This window comes from Podarcis gaigeae, assembly GCF_964106915.1.
Source record: "Podarcis gaigeae genome assembly, chromosome: 15".
Classification (NCBI taxonomy): domain Eukaryota; kingdom Metazoa; phylum Chordata; class Lepidosauria; order Squamata; family Lacertidae; genus Podarcis; species Podarcis gaigeae.
Window position 1 is genome coordinate 6,820,576 of NC_139692.1, and position 25,367 is coordinate 6,845,942.

Below are 25,367 nucleotides of genomic sequence, written 5' to 3' on the forward strand. Positions count from 1 at the left end.
AGCCCGCATAGACTCGGGGCTGCCGCTTCCGGAGGAGCAACTAAGCCATTGCAAGGCTCGCCAGCGACCCGCTTCCTCTCCCCTCGCTCGCCTCGGCTGCGTGCGCCCCGCATCCCGCAGGCGGAGGCTTCCGCGGCTTCGACTGCGCTCCAGCGGGGCCTTACTTAAGCCTGGGCCCGGCCTCGACCAAGCCCCCTCCCGCCAGCATGCAGCCGCCCTCCGGCGAGAGCCGCCTCCTCCTCGTCTCTCCCCGCCCCGCTTCCGGCCCGGGCGGGGACAGGGCGCGGGGAGGTTCCGCTTCTCCCAAGGCAGATGCTGCGGGCGGCGGGGGCGGCGGAGCATCCGCGGCGTCTGCGGGGAAGATGAACTACATGCCGGGCACCGCCAGCCTCATCCAGGACATCGACAGTGAGTACCGCGCCGCGACGGAGGCGCCTGGGCGCCTTTCCGAGCCCGGCGGCTCCTCCTCGGGAAGCCGTGCCAAGCGCCGCCCTTTCCTTCCCGCCGCCGCCTCCTCTTCCCTCCTGGCTCTCCGCTTTCGTTATGCCCCCTTTTCCCTTTGCCTTCCTCGACCCCTTTTTCCTTTCTCAAGCCCCCCCCCCCCGCGCAGCTTGCAAACAACATAGAGGCTGCCTAATACATCTTTGCGCGCACGCTGCACCTTCGGAGCACAGCTCCTGATGCCTCGAAGAATTCTGGGTACTGTAGTTCGCTAAGGGGCGCTGGGCGCTGTAATTAGGTGAGGGGGCAAACTACAGCTCCCAGGATTCTTTGAGGGAAAGAATGCGATTCAGAGGTAGAAGGCAGTAGTCTTTTCAGACCCGGTATCCTTTACGGTGGTTCCTCGGGTTACATACGCTTCAGGTTACAGACTCCGCTAACCCAGAAATAGTGCTTCAGGTTAAGAACTTTGCTTCAGGATAAGTACAGAAATCATGGTCTGGCAGCGCGGCGGCAGCAGGAGGCCCCATTAGCTAAAGTGGTGCTTCAGGTTAAGAACAGTTTCAGGTTAAGAACGGACCTCCGGAATGAATGAAGCACTTAACCCGAGGTACCACTGTAACTGCAAACGCGTGTTTGGGATCCCGCTTCAAACCCCATGGGTGGTTGGCATCAGTCTATCTCAGGAGACAATGGAGGAGTGTGCCTCTGGGGGTGAAGTCAAACCATTGGAGAGTTACAGCGCCTGCTGTGGCTGCAAATACATTTTGATGCAGGTGGGGTAGATGAAGGCACCCCACTTTGCTGCTGCAATGGGTATCATGGCACTTCTCTCTGCGCTACATTTCTCCTCTGGTCAGGTGGTACCTCGGATCAGTCCGTGACTCACCAAGCCAAAGACCAGTGGTATAGTACGCACGCAGCCTCCCCAACCACGTTGGGTTAGTGTTGGCCACACTGGCTGGCAGCCTCTCTCAGGCTTCCAGGCTGGGAACATTCAAATCCCTATGCAGAGATGCTGGGGGGATTACTTTGGATCAGCCCATTTCCCTCAAGCATAGGAAGCTGCCTTATAGTCAAAGCCGCGTTTCTATCAACTGATCCACAATTCTCCCCCCGCCCCATTATGCATCAGTTTTGCAAGGATGGGGAGGCTGTGGCCCTCCAGAAGTTGCTAGACACCCAATTCCTATCAGCAGCAGCCAGCACGGCCAATGGGAGCTGAAGTCCGGCCACATCTGGAGGGCCACAGCTTCCACGACCCTGCCCTATTGGATCACACTTCCAGCCCAGCACCTGGTTTTCCCCATAGCCAACTGGAGATCTTTAGGAAGGCCAAAGCAGGCCATACAGCTCTCCCACCTATGTTCCCCAACAATGGGCATTTCAGCATTTTCCGTGGGGAAAACTTCAGTGATCTAATAAGCAAACCTTATTGGCAGAGTGGGTGACACTGGCCGCCACTAACCTGCTTCTACTGCAGAGCTGAACTTGTGGGTGGTTCTTCTTCTCCTCGCAGTGTATAGTCAGACTATGGAACTTGCTCCCCCAGGAGGCAGTGATGTCCACCAAGTAGGATGGCTTTAAAAGAGGGTTAGACAGATTCTTGGAGGTGAGGGCTATCAGTGGCTACTGCCTCCACAGTTAGAGGCATTAATGCTTCCAATTACTAATTGCTGGGAACTATGGGAGAGTGGCGCTGTGGTCTAAACCACTGAGCCTCTAGGCTTGCCGATCAGAAGGTTGGTGGTTCAAATCCCCGCGGCGGGGTGAGCTCCTGTTGCTCAGTCCCTGCTCCTGCCAACCTAGCAGTTCAAAAGCACATCAAAGTGCAAGTAGATAAATAGGTACCGCTCTGGCGGGAAGGTAAACGGCGTTTCCGTGCGCTGCTCTGGTTCACCAGGAGCGGCTTAGTCATGCTGGCCACATGACCCGGAAGCTGCACACTGGCTCCCTCAGCCTCTGCAACCCCAGAGTTGTCCGCGACTGGACCTAATGGTCAGGGGTCCCTTTACCTTTTATGGGAGGGGAGAGGGCTCGTGTTCTGATTGCTGATTTCCCACAGGCATCTCACTGGCCATTGTAAGAACAGGATGCTGGTCTAGATGGGTCCTTGGCCTCATCCAGCAGCCTCTTACATTCTTATGTTCACTAATGAAGCTTTCCCTTTTTATTTTCCTCCAGAGAAACACTTGGTCCTCCTCCGGGACGGTCGAACGCTGATTGGATATTTACGCAGCATCGATCAGTTTGGTATGCCAACGTAAACTTACCTTTTTGGGTTCCAGCCTGTTTCATTCCCCTTTGTATTTGACCATGATCAGGAATCCAGCAATGGAATATGCATGTGTGTTAAGGGAGAACTTTGCATTCTGATTTATTTGACTGTATTTATTTATTTATTGCATTTACCGTATATGCCACCTTTTGCTTCCAAGGAACCAAGGTGCCATTCATGGATCTCCCCCTCCCCATTTCACCCTCACAGCAACCCTGTGAGGAAGGTTAGGATAACAGATGGTGAGGGGCCCAAGGTCACCCAGTGAACTTCATGGCTGAGTGGGGACTGAAGCAGTTGCTGCCCCCAAAGGGAGTGGCTATGGAATAGTTGTGAAGACTTGAGATACAAATCAAGAGGTCCCAGATCAGACCCAAGGGCCAAGTATAAAGGTCTGGAGGGCCACCTTTGGCCCCTGGACCTGAGGCTCCCCAGCCCTGTCTTAAAAGCATACCCACACACCCAGATCTGCACTTGCACAGCTGTGATGGAGTTGGAGGTCAGACTGAGCAGCTGCTGTTTTGCCTGAGTGCTCTGTGTGTTTGTCCTCCCTCAACTACTTATGATCAATATGAAGCCTGGTGCTGCTTGTATGTGTATGCATTCTTTAGGGAAAGAAAAAGCCAGCTTTCTGCTTTCTAAACACTGCATGAGGCCTGGGAGAGCGTCTCTCCACCCCCACCCCCCGATCAGATTAGCGTCAGAGAATCCTTGAACCTCATGTGGCGCCTTCAGCAGAGATCAGATCTTCCCAAGGCTGGCTACAAGGTTAAACAGGATTTTTTTATGCAAGGTTAAACAGGGTTTCAGTGGAAGACAGGAGGGCCTGGTGTGCTCTGGTCCATGGGGTCACGAAGAGTCGGACACGACTAAACAACAACAAAAACACAGGGTTTTGTTTTCCAATAGCCTGCCCCCCTTCCCAGGAAGTGAGCTTATGTGGTGCCAGTGGCAGGGATGCATGAAGCTGCCATCTTAAATTAAGTGCCCTGGGGCATTATGGGGGATTTAAAATGGCAGCGGCTTGCTGCTGCTTCCAGGAAAGCCTGAAGCCAAGAAAAGCCCACATCAGACATTGGTGCTGGTGGGTCCAGCTGAGGGGTTGAGGCCTTGACAGCTACTCAGGATACAAGGGCTGTGCAAGGACCTGGAGGTGCCTAAACTGCCTCTGAAGCTTAGCAGGATGTTTAGGGATCAGCTAGAATTCTGTGGTGGGGAGTCTGCTTGCATGAAGAATGTCCCAGGTTGTACCTCTGCTAGTTAGAGGGGTCAAGCATTATGGAAGATGGCTGTGTGAAATCCTGGAGCGCTGGTTCCAGTCAGAAATGAGGCGGACCTGTAGTGTTTAGTTTACAGTCATACCTCATGTTACGTTTGCTTCAGGTTGCGTGTTTTCAGGTTGCGTCCCACGGCGACCCGGAAGTAATGGAATGGGTTACTTCCGGGTTTCGCTGCATGCGCAGACGCGCAAAATGGTATCACGCACATGTGCAGAAGTGGTAAATCGCAACCTGCGCGTGCGCAGACGTGGGTTGCGTTCTTTTCAGGTTGCGAACGGGCCTCCGGAACGGATCCCGTTCGCAACCAGAGGTACCACTGTATTAGGTTTTCATTGCACTTACTGATTTATCCCAACTTTTTTCCCAAGACATACGTGATTAACCCCTCATTTAATCCCTGCAACAACCCTGTGAGGTAGGTCAGGCTGAGAGGCTCTGGCTGGCCGCAGGTGACCTGGCTGAGGGGGGGATTTGAACCTTGGTCTCCCAGCTCCTAGTCTTGACACTTGAGCCACTATTCCACACTGGACCCCGGGGACAAAAGTGCCACAGCCATGGAGATCTCTGTCAGCCTGCACCACTAGAGGGAGCCTTATGCTTAAAAAGGAGCTTTTGACTCAAGAAAAAAACGGGGGGAAACAGGAGTCTCTTTTTTAGATGAAATCCTTGTACAGTGGTACCTCTGGTTGCGAACGGGATCCGTTCCGGAGGCCCGTTTGCAACTTGAACAGAACGCAACCTGGGTTTGCGTGTGTGCGGGTTGCGATTCGCCGCTTCTGCGCATGCGCGTGACATCATTTTGCGCGCATGCGCGAGCAGCGAAACCCGGAAGTAACCCATTCTGTTACTTCCGGGTCGCCGCGGGACACAGCCTGAAAACGCTCAACCTGAAGCAAACGTAACATGAGGTATGACTGTACTAGGCAGCCCTTAAGATATCTGGGTAGGCCTTTTAAGAAGTGGAACCATGAAGAGAGTTGGGCTGCATCCAACTGAGATTTGCTCAGAGTCACTCCATTTAAGCTAACGGATCAAATCACTGGGTCTTCTCTGAGCAGGACTAGCATTGTGCCCTTCTAAAAGCTTGACACAATGCAGTTAAGATGCAATCCTCCTCTAGCTCTCTTCAGAAACTCAGCTGCAGGCCTTCTTTCCCTGTAAGGGTGAAAGTTGCATCTTGAGAGCCAGCACAAGGGATGTTGGGTTCGGGGCTGATGGGACTTGACTTTAAATCCCTGCTCTGCCACAAAGGTGGCTGGTTGTCCTTGAGCAAGTCCGGCTCCATCTTCCTAACCTAACCCAGCCATCATGGCGGTATAATAATATTATGCCCGCTTCCTTTCTCCGAAGGAAAGGTGAGGTAAGAAGAGTCTTGCTGGATCAGCCATATGAGAACCTCATCCAGCGTCCTGTTCCTATGATGGCCAGTCTGATGCTTCCACAAAGCCCAGAAGCTCTGCTTGAAAGCAATAGCTCTTTCTCACGGAGTGCCTCCAGTTATTGGTGTTTAGAGGCATATTACGGCCACATTCACAGCATACATTTATAAAGCCCTATGATACAGCTTTAAAGTCATAGCTTCCCCCAAAGAATTCTGGGAACTGTAGTTTGCTAACAGTGCATAGAGATGTTCCCATCACTTGGCAATGATTCTCAGAGTGGTTTCGTAGTCGATCCCTCTTCCCAAGGAACTGGTTATTGTAGTTCTGTGAGGGGTGAATAGGGGTCTCCTAACAACTCACAGGACCCTTTCTGTACCCTGTTGTGTCCCCATCTTCTTTCCTCTGGGCCAGAAAATTAGTTCTCTCACTAAGAACACATTTGAATTCCTACTGAACAAGAGTCATTAGGTTGATGAAGAAATCATTATTGTTACTCCTTGTTGTTGGTTTTTTAGAACCTCTTTTCCACCATTGTCCAGTACTGCTCAGTTCAAAATACAAACTTTCGACCAGCACTGCAATTTAGAAATTGGGTTTTTTGAATGAACAAAGTTTGAACAGAATGTGCCTTGCGGAAACTAATTTACAGCGAAATTCCGGTTAGGATGGATCCTCCACAATCTTCTCAGTTACTTATAAACTAGGAACTACTTAGATCAGCTACAGGAGGGTGGGATAAAAATTGAATAAATATATTAAAAAAGGCTTACAATGCATCCATAATTTTTGAATTATTGTATGACGTTAAAACAATGATGCTAAGGGGTTTCTAAGGACAATTTATTATATGCCTTAGCAACTAGCTTTCTTGAATTGCCTGTGTTGATGTTTAATAGGAGACAAAATGAGAGCAGGGCATTGGCAGCACTGGTGTAAAAAGTAAGGAGCAATACATCCCAGAATGTTGAACAACTCCGTTTTATAGCTTCAAATGTGAAATGCCCCCTTTTGATGGCATTTGATTGATGATATTAACAGTGAAGATAATAGAATAGAATCCCTCAGTACTAAATTGGAAGGGTTTAGTCTTAATGTGTTGTCTTAATGCTGGCTTCATGCAGCCTTGCTCCTCATGCTATAAAATCAAATTACCATGTGCAAATGTAATAGAACTAGTAAGAGACATCATGTGTCATATTGTGCCAGTGAATCCTTTGGTTGTCTTGTTGGGTTATGTGAAACAACACTTAGCTAAGGAATTCGAAGAACAGTTTTGGCATATAAGAACATGGGGGTTGTGTCATGACTTCAAGAAAGCCATTGGATGTCCCTGCAAAAATAGAAATCAAAGTCATGGACAATGGTGGACTTCACAAAACCAGCCAACTTGATTTTGGTCAGAAATGGAAGGCGAATGAGTGGTGGTGTGGGGATTAATAGAGTTTTGGCAGGAAAAATCTCAAGGTTTGTACCATCTTTATATTTATCATTTCACAATACAGGTTCTCTTTCTTTGTTAAAGAAGCTTGTATCATTAAACTAATGCAAAGCCATAATGGATGCCAGCTTTGGTAAGGTCTCTGCTGCATCTTGGTCATTGAATTTGCTCCTTTGGGGGTACAGTGGTACCTTGGATTAAGTACTTAATTCGTTCCCGAGGTCCGTTCTTAACCTGAAACTGTTCTTAACCTGAAGCACCACTTTAGCTAATGGGGCCTCCCGCTGCTGCCACACCACCGCCGGAGCACGATTTCTGTTCTCATCCTGAAGCAAAGTTCTTAACCTGAAGCACTATCTCTGGGTTAGCGGAGTCTGTAACCTGAAGCTTATGTAACCTGAAGCGTATGTAACCCGGGGTACCACTGTATTAGAATTTGCATACGGCTGTTTTCTGTCTACACTATGAAGAGCAAAACTGGGATTATGATATCTGGCTTTAAAACTCCCAAGTTCAAAAATTTGGTCCATTTTGCTTAATATTTACACCATTGTAAATATGGTGTTCATATTTCAACTAGTGGGTCCAGGGAACTCAATATTGTGTCTCAGATTGACCTAAGGTGGGTCATAAGAGCAGCAATATCACAACACAAATATATGGCAAAAGAAGTAAGAAATGACACTTCTATGTCTGTGTTGGGCTATAGATAGGTCCTGGGAAAGGCTGAAGACTACTCACTGTCTGCCTGTCAGCAGCTCTCCAGAACTTTTTCAGCAAGTCTTTCCCAGCTCTGCCTGGGACTTATACCAGAAATATTGAACCTGGGACCTCTGCAGGTATCCATGTACTTGGCCACTGAGCTACAGACCTTCCATGTGAAGGAGCTCCAGTTGAAATGGACCGCCTCATGATGGCCAGTCTTCCTCCTCCTTAGATAACTAGGGTTTAATGCTTTCCCATTCTGTCCTGACATGAATAACATCCTGAAACTTTTTAATTTTGAAGAAGGGCTTGAAGCTTCCACATTCAATAATTGGCATCTTCAGGAAGAGTTGGGAAATAATCCTTAGACCCTGGAGAGCTATGGCTTCCTGAAGATCATCTGTCAGTTCCAATGCAACATCTAGTTTTTCAGAAAAGTTTTGAAATCTATGGGCAACTGTGTGCCAGATGAAGCTTTGTCCAAGGCACAGACATGAGCACAAGCGTCCTCTGTCATTGCCTTACCTAATTTCTCGGCTGCCGGCTATTGCTCCATGCCCCTTCATTACTTGAAGACCTGCCACATTGCCAGAAAATCCTAATATGCAAAAATCCAAATATTACAATACAGATGTATGATAATTTCCCTAGGAAATTCTGTATAAAAGCTTGCCTTTTCTAAGGGGAGCGTGCGGGGTTTGTTTTGCTTTGTTCCTGGGACAAAATATATGCCAAATCGTTTTAACTGTTAAAACCAAAGGTTGCATTTAGCTAAGGCCTACTCTAGAGTACACCAATTAATGAACTTGATGAACTTCAGTTATAATAATAATAATAATAATAATAATAATAATAATAATAATAATTTATTATTTATACCCCGCCCACCCGGCTGGGCCTCCCCAGCCACTCTGGGCGGCCTCCACAAAAACCAAAAATACAGTAAAATATCACACGTTAAAAACTTCCCTGAACAGGGCTGCCTTCAGATGTCTTCTGAATGTCAGGTAGTCAGGTTTATCGCTTTGACATCTGCTGGAAGGGCATTCCACAGGGCGGGCGCCACTACCGAGAAGGCCCTCTGCCTGGTTCCCTGTAGCTTTGCTTCTCGCAATGAGGGAACCGCCAGAAGGCCCTCGGCGCTGGACCTCAGCGTCCGGGCAGAATGATGGGGGTGGAGACGCTCCTTCAGGTATACTGGACCGAGGCCGTTTAGGGCTTTAAAGGTCAGCACCAACACTTTGAATTGTGCTCGGAAACATACTGGGAGCCAATGTAGGTCTTTCAAGACCGGTGTTATATGGTCTCGGCAGCCGCTCCCAGTCACCAGTCTAGCTGCCGCATTCTGGTCATATCCATTAACTCCACTAGGTCTCCTCTGAGTAGGACTAGCATTGAATAGTGCACAAAAACATTCAGCAGGCTCCTCTTTTATTCCCATGAAAAGAAATAAATTCAGGAGCTGGACCACTAATTTCTGCCCACAGCAGCATAGCTGTGACATGGTCCTCAAAATAATCTCAGGCCAGGAACATTTTAAAATCTGAGTAACTACACACAGATGAGGGATCTGTGGTGCTCTATAATACAACTCCCATCATCCCTGAGCACTGTCGTCTTGATGGTTGTGGCTGATGGGAGTTGTAGTCCAACATCATCTGCAGGATCTAGAGGGTGCCTTAAGTCTTCAGAATGAGTGTCTGCGTGCCTGTAGCCAGGAACCAGCAGCCAACGTTCTTATCTGAATAATCTTCCACTTCACTTTACACGCTGGGAGCTCCTGGCTTTCTTCAAGATAAACTAGTTTATTATTAAGGCCTTGCTTGGCAAATAGTTGGGTTTTTAGTCATATGCAGAGCATAAGAACATTGCTCAGTAATTTTTAAAAGCCCTTGTAAACACTGGAGATAGTGTCAGGATGTACTCTCTGGCCGGCTAAAACCTCTTGAAAGCTGCCTAATAGGTCCTCGTGATTTTTTGGTTCTTTAAAAAAAAATACTGTTGCCAGTTGTGACATTAGAGCTACAGGACTGAAATAGTTCTCTTCTCTACACACTCCCCCCCCCATCCTCGATCATTAAAAAACAACCACCATCTAGGCCATTGCTCTAGAATAGGCAGTGTTGTTCGTGACTATGGAATAGGATGTTTGATAAGATGCACTTTGCTTCTCTGGGAAAGGGCCTTCCCAAGAAGATTGTGGCTGCCTGGCTTTTTTCCCTTGAAGAGCTGGACATTGTTATTCTGTCATTGTGCATTTTTATTCATCTTGGTCTTATGACTGTTTTTAAATTTTAATTACTATTTATTTATTTATCTATCTATCTGTATATATACACATATATATATTTGTATCTGCAAGTCTCATTAAAGAATGAAGAAGCCAAAAAGAAAGAAAGAAATGGAATTGGACAAGGTTGTAGAATGGTAAAGGTAAAGGGACCCCTGACCATTAGGTCCAGCCGTAGGCGACTCTGGGGTTGCAGTGCTCATCTCGCTTTATTGGCCGAGGGAGCCAGCGTACAGCTTCCGGGTCATGTGGGCCGCATGACTAAGCTGCTTCTGCCGAACCAGAGCAGCGCACGGAAACACTGTTTACCTTCCCGCCGGAGCGGTACCTATTTATCTACTTGCACTTTGAGGTGCTTTCGAACTGCTAGGATGGCAGGAGCTGGGACAGAGCAATGGGAGCTCACTCCGTTGTGGGGATTTGAACCACTGACCTTCCAATCGGCAAGCCCAAGAGGCTTAGTGGTTTAGACCACAGCGCCACCCACTCCTGCCAGCATGTTGGAAGCTGCCTTATACAGTTAGGTCCCTCTACCTTGCCATTGTCTATGCTTAGTGGCAGTCTAGGAATTGAGACAGGGGTGCCCCTCCCAGCCCTGCCTGGAGATGTCGGGGATTAACCTGGGACTTGCATGCTCTGCTACTGGTTTGCATCCCATCTCCCAATGCATGGTGCTAGCCTCTTAGCATGCTAGTCAATTGCCTTCTGCTGAGTCAGCTGGCAGATGGGACAGAGCCAAGGGACAGGCTTCCCTTCCTTTGCAGCCAGAGCAGAAACTGAGCAGACCGGCAGAGGAGGGACAGGGACCCTCTGCCAGCCCACTCACACACCTGCATGGAATTCCTCTTCACCTGTGACTACCCAGGTGGGTTGTTAAATAGAAGCCTGGATTAGCGGACCATTGTACGCTAGGCTTTATTTGGTTTGGTTTGTAGTGGTAAAGGTAAAGGTAAAGGGACCCCTGACCGTTAGGTCCAGTTGTGGCCAACTCTGGGGTTGCAGTGCTCATCTCGTTTTATTGGCCGAGGGAGCTGACGTACAGCTTCCGGGTCATGTGGCCAGGATGACTAAGCTGCTTCTGGTGAACCAGAGCAGCGCACAGAAACGCCGGAGCGGTACCTATTTATCTCCTTGCACTTTGATGTGCTTTCGAACTGCTAGGTTGGCAGGAGCCAGGGACCAAGCAACGGGAGCTCACCCCGTCACGGGGATTCGAACCACCGACCTTCTGATCAGCAAGTCCTAGGCTCTGTGGTTTAACCCACAGCGCCACCCGCGTCCCTTTGTAGTGTTACCCCTCGCTTAATTTCCTTCCCCTTCTGCAGCTGATCTGCATCTGTTTTGATTGGGTCAAGGACCTGCCATACCTGTTCTTCGCAAAGTGCCACATACATAGGTGAAGCCAACAGCACTTCAGTATGTTCACTCCCCAACACACATGTAGTGACAGTAAAATTCAAACCCCATATAGCTTCCACCCCAGTTTTGAAGCTGTCCAAAGCAAGATGGCCTTTACTTATAGTTGTCCTGTAAGTTGTCAAGTAACCTCGGAAGGCAAACAGCCATCTCCTTCAGGTCACCAGGCCTGAGAGCTTTTGGGGGACCATATGGGGGTTCCTTCATGGGGTTGATGTTAACTTCACAAATGACTGAGATTGATGGGTCTTGGCACATACCGATTAAAAACAGAGAGTGTTGTTGCTCTTACGCTTCCCATAGGCATCTGTTGGTCAACATGATCCTGGATGAGATAGGCCTTTGGTGTGATCTAGGAGGGCTCTATATATTTTATTTGGCTTCCGACTTGCATGGACTTTGTCTTCAAGGTCACCAATGTGATTTAATTAGAAATTTAGAAATTAGAAATACTTTGTCACTTGTACAACTTGTATACAGTGAGATTACACGAGCACCCCTCACTCAGCTCTTTTAGTCTTAATTCCCCTCGTTTACTGATGCACACCCACCAAACCCGAAAGTCAGTTGCCCTGTTGTTATCTTTTCATTCAGCAGCCTAACAGCCCACGGATAGAAGCTGTTCTTTACCCTGTTGGTGCGACTAATCATGCTTCTATATCTTCTGCCTGAGGGCAGGAGATCAAGAAAGTGCCGGCCAGGGTGTGAATCATTCCTGAGAATTTTCCTCACTTTCCTGAGGCAATGATCTTCCGCTATTTCATCCAGTGGATTCACGGGACAGCCCATAATATCTTGTGCTGTATTCACCACCCTCTGTAGGCACTTCATATCAGATGATGTCAAACCAGCATACCACACCGTGATGCAGTATGAAAGGACACTTTCTATTGTTGACTGGTAGAAGGAGATCATCAGATGTTGATTGACATCGTTCTTCCGCAATACTCTGAGGAGATTAGTGCTTGGGATATCAACATGGCATTACTCCTTGATTGTCTGGCCTTTGGCTCATCTTGCCTAGTACTCTATCCTGTGGTCCCTTGCAGGAGCCTTTCCAGTTAGAGGATGTCTGAGGGAGGACAGGGGCGGAACCTGGAACCTTCTGCATGCAAACTACGGCCCCCTCAGAGCACTCACAAGACTGCTGACAATTGCTGTCAGAAAATGAGGTTGTTATGTCTTTTGGTTCTGGTGCCATTCCACGTTTTGAGAGAAGATGGTTCTTAGAAGCTTGAATCATATTGAAGGCTGGGAGCTGCACATTCAGTTTTCAATCCCTGTATTGCCACACATTTCAGTCTGATTTTCCGTCTCCATTCCTCTCTGTCTCTCCCTGAACCTTCTAGCAAACCTGGTGTTGCACCAGACAGTGGAGCGCATTCATGTGGGCAAAAAGTACGGTGACATCCCTCGGGGCATCTTTGTGGTGAGAGGCGAGAACGTCGTACTTCTGGGAGAAATTGTAAGTAAACCCTGTCGCATAGACTTCCTTTGGGGCTTATTGGGCAGTGGTATCTCCTGCCGTGCTCAGTTTTGTCGGTGGAGGAAGGCTTGTCCTAAATGCCATTGTTCCTTCTCGTGCAGCCCTGCAGTTAAACACTAGCCTAGCAAGTGATTATGAATAAATTGCGATCCTAACTTGAAAATGATGCTAACCAAATTAACAGAGAACTGGTAATTATATAATTGTTTATACTGGTTATGCTAGGTGCTTTATTAACATCAGTCCTACCTATGTTAGTTTGCATCATTTGGAAGTTCAGGTTCCAGTTTTTTCTTAATTCCTTCTCTTGGTTTGTTAGGGGTTCCTCCTTTCGCGATAAACACCAGCCTGGTAGCCACAAGGAATTGCATGCAGGCGAGTGAGTTGGCTTGTGGAGGAAGGAGAGAGTCCTCTGTGCCCAGCATAGAAACCAAGTGGGCTGGTGGAGCCTCCTTTTCCACACCAAAACAGAAATTCAGTTCTCAATCCCTCCTCTGCCATTCACCAGAAGATGTGTGTGTGTTGGCAGGTTAGTAGCTTTAGTAGGCTTACTTGTAAGGCTGTTCTAATACTGAAACTAGGTGATCCCGTGCAAGCAGATGAGGGCCACTTAAAATGATGGCAGTTTATTAATGCCTGTGAAATATGGGCTTCCAGGACCTTCCAAATGCTGGAGGTGAGCATAGGCCACACCTACACAATACTTTCAAAGTGTTTTGATGCCATTTGGACTGTTATGGTTTCCCTCAAAAGGGAACAGTAGTCTTTTAAGGGTCCTGGGGATTCTTAGGAGACCCCTATTCCCCTCGCAAAGCTACAGTTCCCAGAGTTCCCTGATTGATTGTTAAACCATTCTGGAAATGGTAGCTCTGTGAGGGAAATAGGATTTTCCTAGCAACATTCTCCTCTCAGCACTCTTAAAGGTAAAGGTAAAGGGACCCCTGACCATTAGGTCCAGTCGTGGCCGACTCTGGGGTTGCGACGCTCATCTCACTTTATTGGCCAAGGGAGCAGGCGTACAGCTTCCGGGTCATGTGGCTATCATGACTGAGCCACTTCTGGCGAACCAGAGCAGCGCACGGAAACACCGTTTGCCTTCCCACCGGAGTGGTACCTATTTATCTACTTGCACTTTGACGTGCTTTCAAACTGCTAGGTTGCCAGGAGCAGGGACCGAGCAACGGGAGCTCACCCCGTCACGGGGATTCGAACCTTCTGATCGGACCTTCTGATCGGCAAGTCCTAGGCTCGGTGGTTTAACCCACAGCACCACCCGGGTCCCTTCTCAGCACTCTTAACAAGCTACAATTCCCAGGCTTCTGTGGGGGAAGCTATGGCTGTTAAAGTGGTATCATAGTGATTTAAATGTATGGTGCAGATATGGCCAAAATAGGGGGAAATAGTTCTAGGCTAGCCATCTCTCTGGTAATGTTAGTTTTGTAGACGCATGGGATTATTTTAAAGCAAAGAAATGCATTCCTCTTATGAGTTGCACAAGACACAGGATTGCAACCTCCCTGATTCAAAAGCCTTGTCTGATGGTATGCGTCACATTCTCAAATCCGAGCTCTGATCCCATCTGCAAGTTTTAGATGGTCTTGCATTTTTTTCTGGATGAGGGATAACCAAATCATGTGATCATTGCATCCATTCGTTTTGGGAGGCTCTTTTCTGCTTCGCCTTAACCACTGTGATGAATGATGCTCCCCCTGTTTAAGGGGGGGGGTCCTTGTAATTGCTTGCTCTTCTGTCAGCACAGAGACTTGGCAATTGTAGTTCATCTCAACAGACAAAGGGCAAAGTTTGGAGTGGCAAGGAGCCATGGGGTTCTTATCTTTCTTTACCTCCCCCCTGGGACTTTTGCATTAAGCATAACAGAAGGACCCTTTTTTGACATTCTTGCACCATTTTGGTGCCTTGAATCAAATTGAGGCCTTTTACTCAAACCATGCAGATTGCTTGCATTCTGTCTCTATCTACTATGTTATCCTGGTGGAGAGCAGCCTGGTGTTTAGACTCCCTTACAACCTGTAAATTTCATTGCTAGACAGGAAGATTATATCCTGTTTCAAGGGGGGACGGGACACAACTTGATACCTCTTGAGTACATGGCTCCCTCAGACACCCCTTGGGGTCCACAAAGACCCTCCTCCTCATTTATTTATAATGTATAAACCCCCCCTTCCTCCCAAGAGGTGCCCAGTGTTTAAAAAGAGCTGTTGCAAACAGATGTTATTCATCATGGCTCAATAAAGCCTCCATCCTCAGAGCAAACATATCTCTGTGGACCAGATACTGGAGACATCCCTTGTCTTCATATTCTGCTTTTGATCACTTGGTTGGCAGGTGGCTGGCAGCTTTGGCATCAATTGCCCCTTCCTCATTAGCCAGGCATCTCGTTGTAGTTTGACTTTTGTCCTTTTCATGGAAATGAAAAATCTTCCCTAGGCATTTTACCATTCTCTGTAGCAGGGGAAGGGAAGCTTTTCCAGCCCAGAGGCAAAAGTGGCCAGAACAAGATGCATACATTTGGCCTTTGTACAGTGGGCAGCCCTCTCTATCCTCCAAGCCAGGCAAGGAAGAGGGACTGTCGGAGTCCAAAGGCACATTCCAGCCAGGCAGAAACACTAAATCAGGATGTGAAACAAAAGTGATGAGCAGTGTTGCCTGCAGGGAGTTCTGAGGGCCAGGTGTCGAGGTCTTGGGGTCCACATCCAGCCCCTTGGGCCTGAGCTTTGCCACTCCTGCTGTGTGCTTGACGCAAACTTGGCAGTGGTGCACCCACCAGAATTTTACGCTGCTGAAAATGGGGTGGAGATACTTTAACCCTCCTCTCCTCAACCTCAAAAAAGGTGGTGTGGGTTGACAAATTTGAGTTGCGGCTGAGCCTTCCTTTTCTGTTGCAGGACCTGGAGAAGGAAAGCGACACGCCTTTGCAGCAAGTGTCGATTGAAGAGATCCTGGAAGTGCAGCGAATAGAACAGCAAGCCAAGCAGGAGTCGGAGAAGCTGAAAGTGCAAGCGCTGAAGGAGCGGGGCCTCTCCATTCCACGGGCTGACACACTAGACGAATACTAGGCATTCAGTTCAGACAATCTCAGCTGCCCCCAAGATTGAATTAGCATTTAGGGCCCCCTCGCGATGTGCATTTCCCCACCAACACCTCTCCCCCCCCCCTTTCCCTGTGGCCCTGAGTGCGAAACACAATTTAATCATGATTTATCATTGTTGCCGAAAACCTGAAAAGATCCCAGTGTTACGTAATCCAAGGTGATGGAGCAGCTGTCAACAATCCTGGCTAGGGATGAAACTTTTTTTTTAATAATAGTTTTCTTTCTTTCTTTTTTCCTTTTGTGACTTTGGAGGAGGTGGAATTAAGCCTCCCCTGACATGTAAATAAAAACTGACTCTGCGAACCCGGGTCTTGCTTAGGCTAGAACCCTTTGAGAGTTTTGTGCTCGCTTTTTCAACTTTTAGCTTTTCTCTAAAAGCGTAAAGCGAATTCAGCGAAGGCACCTTTGCCTCTTAAAAACTGGGCTGGTGGAGATTTTGGTGCCTGAATTGGAGGCAGGTATGTGGGAAATCTCTGCCCTTCCAGAGGTTGGTAACGTGTGTTCAGAAGCTTGGAACTTAGAAATAAGAACCTGGACTCAGGCTATGTTTGTTACATTTATTTTAGAATCCTTTCCTCTCTCAAGGTTCCATATGGTGGTGTTCCTTTCCGAGTTCTCTGTGCCTCCTGGGGTGGGCAAGTCCATGCTTAACCCAGAGCATTCTGGGAATCCTGGTCTGGATCAAGCAGTGGATCCTGCCATAGACATTGCAATGACCTACGACTCCTATCATCCCTGACAGTTGAGCCCTGGCTGGGACAGATGGGAATCGCGGTACGAAAAGACATCTGGAGGACTTGACTATAGGTTCCCCATCCTCGCTTGAAAGATGTCCGTCTGTCAGTCGGGACTGAGCAGGCTTAATACCAGGCAACTAAGTGAATCTCTGAATATTAATTCCCAGTCGTTGGTATTGGCATTGATCTTTGTGTTGGTTGAGATAGATAAATGGCTTCTATTCCTCTATGTGCATCATACATAGCATAGCTACAAGGGCCCTTCTGGGCTGCGTTCTCCCATATGCAATTATAATCATTCAGAGGGGGAAAGTGGAGTCACGCTTCCTGGGCCAGCCTCCCATTGTCCCACTGTGGCCTGGTCTGTGAGTATCTCACAGGCTTTAAGGATAAATGTGGCAGGAGAGAGCCAGCTGCAAGCAACCAAACTCTAAACTACATAGGGTGCCTGATGCTTTACAACAGGCTTCCCGCTTTAGAAGTTGCCTTTAAAACATGTGACAGGCAACAGGAGGGTGTCCCGAGAAGCTTGCCCTTGTTGTCTCCCTGGGCACAATTTTTGCTACCTAAGCGGGTGGTTATTATTTATTTACCTTTTGTACACTGCTTTTCCACATGAATGTACAGTCATACCTCAGGATGAATACGCTTCAGGTTAAGTATTTTTGGGTTGCGCTCTGCAGCGACCCAGAAGTAACGGAGTGTGTTACTTCCGGGTTTCACCGCATGCGCAGACGCTCAAAATGACATCATGCGCAGAAGTGGCGAAACACGACCCGCTCAGTTGTTGTTACGTTTGCGTCAGGATGCGAACGGGGCTCCGGAACGGATCCTGTTCGCATCCAGAGGTACCACTGTACTCGAAGCAGCTCAAAATGCCAACAAAAATGCAATAACAGTCTAATCATTTGGAAACAAAGCGGGCCATCTAAAAGTGGTTGCAGTACAGATGCAGACTGGACAAAGAACTCTCCTTAAAAGGCTTGCTAGAAGAGGAACAATATCAGTAGGTGATGCTTGTTCTTTCCCACTTTGCAGCTATGTGCCACCTGTGTGCTCCCAAAGTACCGTAGCTTACGAAAGATACTTCATTTCATACTTATCCTTGTTTATTTAACTAATTTATAAGTGGCTTCACAGACTGAGGTCATCAACAAAGATAGAAGACAAATTCCCACAACTGTTAACACCATTTCTGCAAACTAAAAACAAAACCATTCCTACAAATGTGCAGTTAGTATTTCAGAAATTATTGGGTCATATCTCTGGGGAAGCCTTCTGAAAACCAAACCCTCTTCAGTATTGTCTAAAGAGCCTGTCTGATTTCAGCTGGTCGTTGAATTTGAGAGGGCTGGAGCTGCAAGACTAAGAGCCTGATTTCTCTGCTGTGCCCCATTTGAGGAGCACAGTGGCTGGGCAGACAGGCATAGGGCAAGGCAGTCCCTTAGCTATCCTCGGCCCAAGTTGTTTGGGGCTTTAAATGCTAGACACAAAACATGCACAGAGCAGCCCATGCAGCTCCCTCAGCAGAGGTGTTCCATGGTGTCGGAAAAGCCCATCCAACAACCTAGCTGCTGTATTCTGCGCAGGCTACAGATTCTGGGTAGAGCCTAAGGCAGGGTTCCCAAGCATCATTCTAGTGGTCCACATTGTGTCTCTGAAGAGTGTGACATTTGAATGCTATGACAGCATGTACAAAATAAGCAATAAAAACACAAAAATCATGCAGCATCCAGCACAGCGCATTACAATTGCTACCCTTTTTGTTGTTTGTTGGCATCTGTCTCGAGAGACAATGGAGTGTGCCTCCAAGGGTGGAGTCAAACCATTGATTTCATTAGCAGCACCAAAGGGACCTCCCATGACACAAGCCTGGGCAGTGTGTATGGAGGTCCTAGGCTCCCCAAACAAGACCAGCCCTCTGGCCTCACAAATGTCCAAAGGAAAGCAGAGCAATATGTTTGGCACCAGGTTGGCTGCAGTTGTTGGAATGAGTACAAGGTGCTATCCAACCAGTGTGTAGGGTTCACCCCTTAGCTTTTCCTTCTGAAGATGTCCTGCAAGGCAGTGGAGGTTTAGGAACAGTGTTTTCCTTCTACATGGGCTGCCTTCCCAAGTTGATGAGCCCCATCTGCCCCTCAAAATTGCTACAACAAGCTAAAAAATATTTGTGGTTCATCAAGACACCATTTTTAAGTGGTCTCTGGGCAATGGTGTGTGTGTGTGTGTGTGTTTTGGGGAACAGCTGACCTAAGGGAAGACGCACCTAGAGCTAATCTAATCTGGAAGTTGCCAGAACATTCCACCCCAATCATCTACGTATATAGTAATGAAGCTAAGCAGGTTTGGGTCTGGTCAGTGCCAGAATGGGAGACTGCTTGTGGACCCAAAATGCGTAGCTTTGAGTTTCCTAATGGAAGAGAGATTGAGTATAAAAATATTAAGGAATCGGTCCCCACGAAGCTTCTAATATTTTATAAGCATTTGAAATGGTTCTATCTCTTGCCTGCGTTAGTTCAAAAAAGCATTTGTCTAGGCTTGGTGAATATAGTAGAGAGGAAAGTGTAAAGATCACCTGCTCAAAAACCAAACTTACGATCTTTGGGAAGAAACACTAGAGACTCAGACGGTCAACAGATGAGCAACCAGTTTGCCAAGTGACCTTCATCTTAAGTATCTCGGAAGTTATTATAAAGATAAGGGGTAATAAATCTTTTCCAGCCTGAGGAATCTTAGAGGATAATTTCTTGGGAAAGTTGTTAATTCTGCCCCCTAGTGTGGTTAGAGTGTCAGACTAGGACCTGTGAGACCAGGGTTCAAAAAACCTGGAAAACTCGTTTTCTAAATGTTGTTACTTGAAGTTACTTATATAGTGCAGATGGAGAGAAAAGAAATCCTGATAACACTTTACTGAGGAAAACAGTATACTAATTTGAGGACAAAGGAACAGAGAGGTTTTGTCTTTCATACTTCAGGCCTTGTATGTAGCATGGAGACGTTCAAACAAACCTATAGAGGAAAAACTCTCAAAACTACCCAGTATGCTATCTCAGCCAAGATCATGCCATTCTGCCTGGTTGCTAAGCAACACCACACCCCTCCCTCTCTCGGCTAGTTGACTAACACAGAATTAACCCTTAAGTTGTACACAAAATGATCCCTGCTGCTGTACCTCCAGCAATAAGAAACTCCAATTTTGTTGTCTGTGCACATTCTTTGGTCAACCCCAGTGCATATGTTAGGCTCAAGAGATAGGCTTGAAGTACAAAGCACATTTTCTGATATAAGTTCAAAATGTTCCTGGTCCTTTTTGGCAGCATTAAAATTGCAACTTCAGAATTTCCTAGTCAGTTAATTTAAGCTAATGTAAGCCTTTGTGGCTATCTCCTCTGAGACTATGCCATTGGCGATGACTGGTGGTTGATATTGTCATATTCCTTATTGCCCACAAAGATAGGCTTACAGAAATCCTGAGATGGAAGATCTCAAAAATCAAAAAATGAACTTGGAGAGACAGTTACAAAACAGAACTAGTTATTGAACTCCCTCCCACTTTTACCTCAACTCCCTGCCCCACTTCCTGCTTTGTGTATCATCTTGCTTGCCAAAGAGTTCTTGAGAACCTAAAAGCTTGTCACACTTTTGTGACATTTCATTGACTCCCAATAAATGTATTGCCCAACTCTGGATTTGGAATTTTTTCTTCTTTTTATTTTATTAGGCTTACGCTCAAAAACTATCCCAGAAAAAATATACTGACTTTTCTGTGACTTACAGTGTTTCCTCTTGCTCTAGCTACTGCAAGGATCTGTGCAAAAGTGCCAAAGGGGTGCCTTGCTTTCATGGTAATTTTATTGCCTTTTTGCCATATGCTTGAGTGTTGGGTTTTCCTATTCTTTATGTTACTGCTTTTAAAATAATCATCCTTAATTCTGGCTTTTATGTACTGTGATTCATATACATTATATTCTTAGTATTTGCAAACGTGATTTGATTGCTGTGCACCAACAACTTTTCCATGTCGGTCTCCACAGTCACAGCAGCAGCTGTAACCTTCCAACAGTTTGACTTCACTCCCAAAGGTCTACTCCTCCTCCATTATCTCCAGGGACAGATAGATGCCAACAACAACCAACCAACTTTGGGAAGTGGCTGGATCTTTGCAAAGATTTTTGACCCCAAGCAATGCAAACATGACCCACATACAAAACAGACAAACAAAAAAAGCTCTTACTATTGTGCCAAGCTATGGGTTGTTTCCTACTCGTAATAGTGTCAGGAGTGCGTGCTGGAGCCAGGCCCTGTGACCAGTAGGGCTTCGCAGGACTGGGGCCTTCCTAAGTTTGTTCTGGAGAGGCAAGGCGCGGCTGCACAGGTGAGGCCGCTTGGTAACTCACTGCACCTGATGGCAAGAGCCACCAGGTGCAGTGCCAGGTCAGCATTTCCCTTCGGCTCTTTGCCACAGCAACATGTTTCCTGCCTTGCTGCGTTTGACTCCTTGCTTCTTGATCCTCAGATCCTTGACTTCGTGACTCCTTGCTTCCCGACCCTCGGACCCCTGACTTCTGGACTCTCATTCCTGCTCCCACCCTGTCATCTTGCCCCTGGTCCCAACGTCCTCAGCCAGAACTTCGATCACCCATAGACCGGACCGTGACAAATAGCCCCAATGAAATTAATGGACCTAAGTTAGCAATGCCTATTAATTTCAGTGAGTCTTCTCTGAGTATGGCTAGCATTGGCTTCAATAATAATAATAATTTATTATTTATACCCCAGCCACTCTGGGCAGCTTCCAACAAAACACTAAAATACAATAACCTATTAAACATTAAAAGCTTCCCTAAACAGGGCTGCCTTCAGATGTCTTCTAAAAGTTTGGTAGTTATTTTTCTCTTTGACATCTGGTGGGAGGGCGTTCCACAGGGCGGGTGCCACTACCGAGAAGGCCCTCTGCCTAGTTCCCTGTAACTTGGCTTCTCGCAGCGAGGAAACCGTCAGAAGGCCCTTGGATCTGGACATCAGTGTCCGGGCAGAACGATGGGGGAGGAGACGCTCCTTCAACCCATTGGAAGGCTGAGTGATCCACATCCAGCAATTGTGTAGGCATGTGAAAGAAGCCACAATGCAGAAAACATACCCATGATTCTCCAGAGCCATAGAATGCCAGTACATTGTTCAAGCTAAGCTGGCCTTAGCACGGGCAGTGCTGAGACCAGTGTCTGAACTGGGGCAATCTTCTTAAAGAGGGAGATGGAACAGGGTGTACAGAAACATGTAGAAAGACTGGCTAAAAAAAGGCGCAAGGTGTGGAGCCCTGCATCTAATGTGACACAAGCAAGATCAGCCACATTCATCACAAACACACCTAGTTTTGTCCTGTGCACTTCTCTGTCTGCTACGACTTATTTACACCTGTCACAGAGGGAAGCGAATGGCAGCCATTCCAGGCCGCCTGTATGTGCACAAGCCAAGGCCTGACTTAGGGCAGGCAGGCACCACACCCACAAGCACAGGATGTTGTACCTTCCTTAAGAGTTGCTTATGACCACAGGGGCAGAGCGCAGAGATGGCACATTTTTCAGGCTGTAGGATCCAGGTGGAATGCCAGGTTTTCTTACAAGGCATTCACACCACACAAATTGTAGGGAGAAAGTTTGATGCAAGTTATGGGCGTTGCAGACAGTGGCGGACCTTCATGCTCCGGCACCAGGGCTGGAGAGCAGGTGGGAGTGGAGCTGGCGTATGTCCCAGGGATAGTGTGGTGAGCATCCTGGGGGCATGGCACGCATCCTGGGGGTGTGGCACGCCACCTATGGGGGCATGGCGCCCAGTGCGGACATGGTGCAGCCACAATGGCACCCCACTGGGTTTGCGCTGCCGGGGGCAGTGCGCTCCCCCCGCACTCCTCTTCCTCCGCCAGTGGTTGCAGATCAGCGAATTTGCACCCATAAACTAGTGGCTCTTCATCTAATCCATCTAAGGCGTTTTATTCTTGGGCCTTTTTACTCCTCAATAAAGGGAGCAGGGGGGAATGAGCTTTGCCGCAATCAAAAAAAGATAAGAAACTAATGTGATTATGCAGAGGAACTCTGACAGGATTTTTGTAAGGTTGTCACAACTTGGAGTAACTGTTTGGTGTTGCTGGAACCTTTTAATGACCCTGGACTATTCCATTTTCACATTTCAGAAGTAGCGCTATTTGAATAGATGATACAGAAAAAAGAAGGCATCTGCATATCTTACCAGTCTGGACCGGTAATTAGACGCTTTGAAAATTACTTTTCTAAATTCTAGATGTAGAATTTAAACTTTTTGACTGATACATTCACACTCTTCTATTAGGCCAAATAGCTTAGAGCTCCAGGTTTGCAAAGCTTACATGCCAGGGACACAACCTATGTCAAGTTAATAATTCTCTCACTGGTTGTATGGTTAGAATTATAAGCAGTGAAATCAAGGGAACTTAAAATAGCTCAACTTGAACTGGCTTGTACTGCGTGAGATTTTACCTAGTAGCTCCATGTATTTTGGAGAAAGAAAAACTCAGGATGTTAAAAGTGATGTTCTTCCAGTGCTTGAGATATCCGCTGACACTTATTGCCAATAGCTTCAGCACAACAGAATGGCTTTCTCCAGGCAATACAGAAGTAGTCTGGGGGGTGTGTGAATTTAATAAGCTAAGTAGCAGCTATTAGCTTAGGTGGCTTTAGCAAAAGTCAAGTCTTATACATTAAAAAAGGATAACAAAATTAAAAAGAAATGTCCAGTAGCACCTTAGAGACCAACTAAATTTGTTCTGGGTATAAGCTTTCATGTGCATGCACACTTCTTCAGATACCGACACGGCTACCTACCTGAATTAAAAAAGGAGAGTTCAAGCAGCAACTGTTACCCTTCAGAGATGTAAATGAGCCTCCACATCTGGGAACAATATATCTGAGTACCAGAAGCCAATGACAAAATAAGGACCATCTTCATCATGCCCTGCATAGGAGGAGCATCTGATTGGAAAATGTGGGTGATAAGAAGACTATAGTCAGTCAATTTTAGTGCAAAGGCCTTTACAATGGACGGCAGAGAATAAAAGGAAAACTTTCTTTTTTTATATAATATTTTTATTGAGTTTAAGAAGTACAGAAAAAAGAATAAAGGATAGATATAAGAAAATAGAAAAAAAGAATAACAAATTTCCATGTTCTTTTTTCATCAAATCTAAAGGACTTCCCCGCATCCTCCAAACCCTGCATTCTCTGTAATATAAAGCATCAGCAATTTGTTAACTTATTTCAAAGCTTATTGTATCTTCCATTTTATCATGTTCCCTAATTTCAAATATACTATAACTCAATTTTTGTACGTTTTATATTAAACACAATAAAGTTGTTTCATTATTTTACCTCTAAATTCTTGTGTCTTAATTTCCATTTCATTAACTTACATTTGCTGAAGCTAGAATTTCCTAAAAGGTGCATTTTTTTTTTTAACATTCATACAGCTTATAGTATTTTTTCAAATAGTCCTTAAACTTTTTCCAGTCCTAATCGATTGTTTCTTCTCCCAAGTCTCGGATTCTGCCAGTCATTTCGGCCAATTCCATGTAGTCCATCAACTGCGATTGCCATTCCTCCAGTGTGGGTAGATCTTGTGTCTTCCAATGCCTTGCGATCAAGATCCTAGCTGCCGTGGTAGCATACATAAAAAAAATTCTATCTTTCTTAAGTACTCTCTGGTCTACAATGCCCAAAAGAAAGGCCTCCGGTTTCTTAGGTAAGGTAAATCTAAGTACCTTTTTTAGTTCATTATGAATCATCTCCCAAAAGGCCTTCACTTTCGGGCAAGTCCACCAGAGGTGAAAGAATGTCCCTTCCGCCTCTCTGCATTTCCAACATTTATTGTCAGACAGATGGTATATCTTAGCTAGTTTGACTGGGGTCATGTACCACCGGTATACCATTTTCATAATGTTTTCCTTCAAGGCAGTGCATGCCGTGAATTTCAAACCGGTGTTCCATAACCTTTCCCAGTCTGCAAACATAATGTTGTGCCCCACATCCTGCGCCCATTTTATCATGGCGGATTTGACTGTCTCATCCTGTGTATTCCACTTAAGCAGCAAGTTATACATTCTCGAAAGTAGTTTATTTTTTGGCTCTAACAATTCTGTCTCTAGTTTCGATTTTTCCACCTGGAATCCAACCTTTTTATCTATTTTAAAGACCTCCTGGATTTGGGCATAGTGCAACCAATCTCGCACCTTGGTTTTCAGTTTTTCCAAGCTCAGCAACCTCCAATTGTCTCCAATTTTTTCAGTTATTTCCCAATATTTAGGCCAATGGGCCTCCATGTTAAGTCTCTTACGTGCCTTGGCCTCCACTGGTGAGAGCCACCTCGGAGTCTTACTCTCCAATAAGTCTTTATATTTTGTCCAGACCATCAAAATTGCTCTTCTGACAATATGGTTTTTAAACAATTTGTGCACTTTAACCTTGTCATACCACAAATATGCATGCCACCCAAACGCATTATCAAACCCTTCCAGATCTAGGACATCAGTGTTCTCCAATAAAATCCAATCTTTCAACCAGCAGAAGGCTGCAGCTTCGTAATATAACCTCAAGTCTGGCAGGGCAAATCCCCCTCTTTCTTTCACATCAGTTAGTATTTTAAACTTTATTCGGGGCTTTTTGCCCTGCCAAACAAACTTAGATATATCCTTCTGCCACTTTCCAAAACATTCCACCTTGTCCACAATCTGTAGGGCCTGAAACAAGAATAACATTTTCGGCAATACATTCATCT

At 46.5% G+C, this 25,367-nt stretch overlaps 1 protein-coding gene and 1 long non-coding RNA gene across 2 annotated transcripts in view; one reads left to right on the forward strand and one right to left on the reverse strand.

Annotated features, from left to right (window-relative positions):
* LSM1 (LSM1 homolog, mRNA degradation associated) lies at positions 1 to 16,131 on the forward strand. The gene is made up of 4 exons (XM_083713850.1): positions 1 to 408; positions 2,626 to 2,694; positions 12,580 to 12,695; positions 15,623 to 16,131. Exons 1-4 carry the CDS (start codon positions 207 to 209, stop codon positions 15,791 to 15,793), a joined length of 558 nt encoding a protein of 185 aa, XP_083569976.1. The 5' UTR covers positions 1 to 206; the 3' UTR covers positions 15,794 to 16,131.
* The window catches only part of LOC310832232, a 24,989-nt gene continuing 3,723 nt past the window's right edge, over positions 4,102 to 25,367 (reverse strand). The window contains exons 2-3 of the long non-coding RNA XR_014558176.1: positions 23,423 to 23,552; positions 4,102 to 8,122 (exon numbers count right to left, since the gene is read on the reverse strand). This is a non-coding gene — a long non-coding RNA (uncharacterized lncRNA). The remainder of the gene's footprint in view (positions 8,123 to 23,422; positions 23,553 to 25,367) is intronic.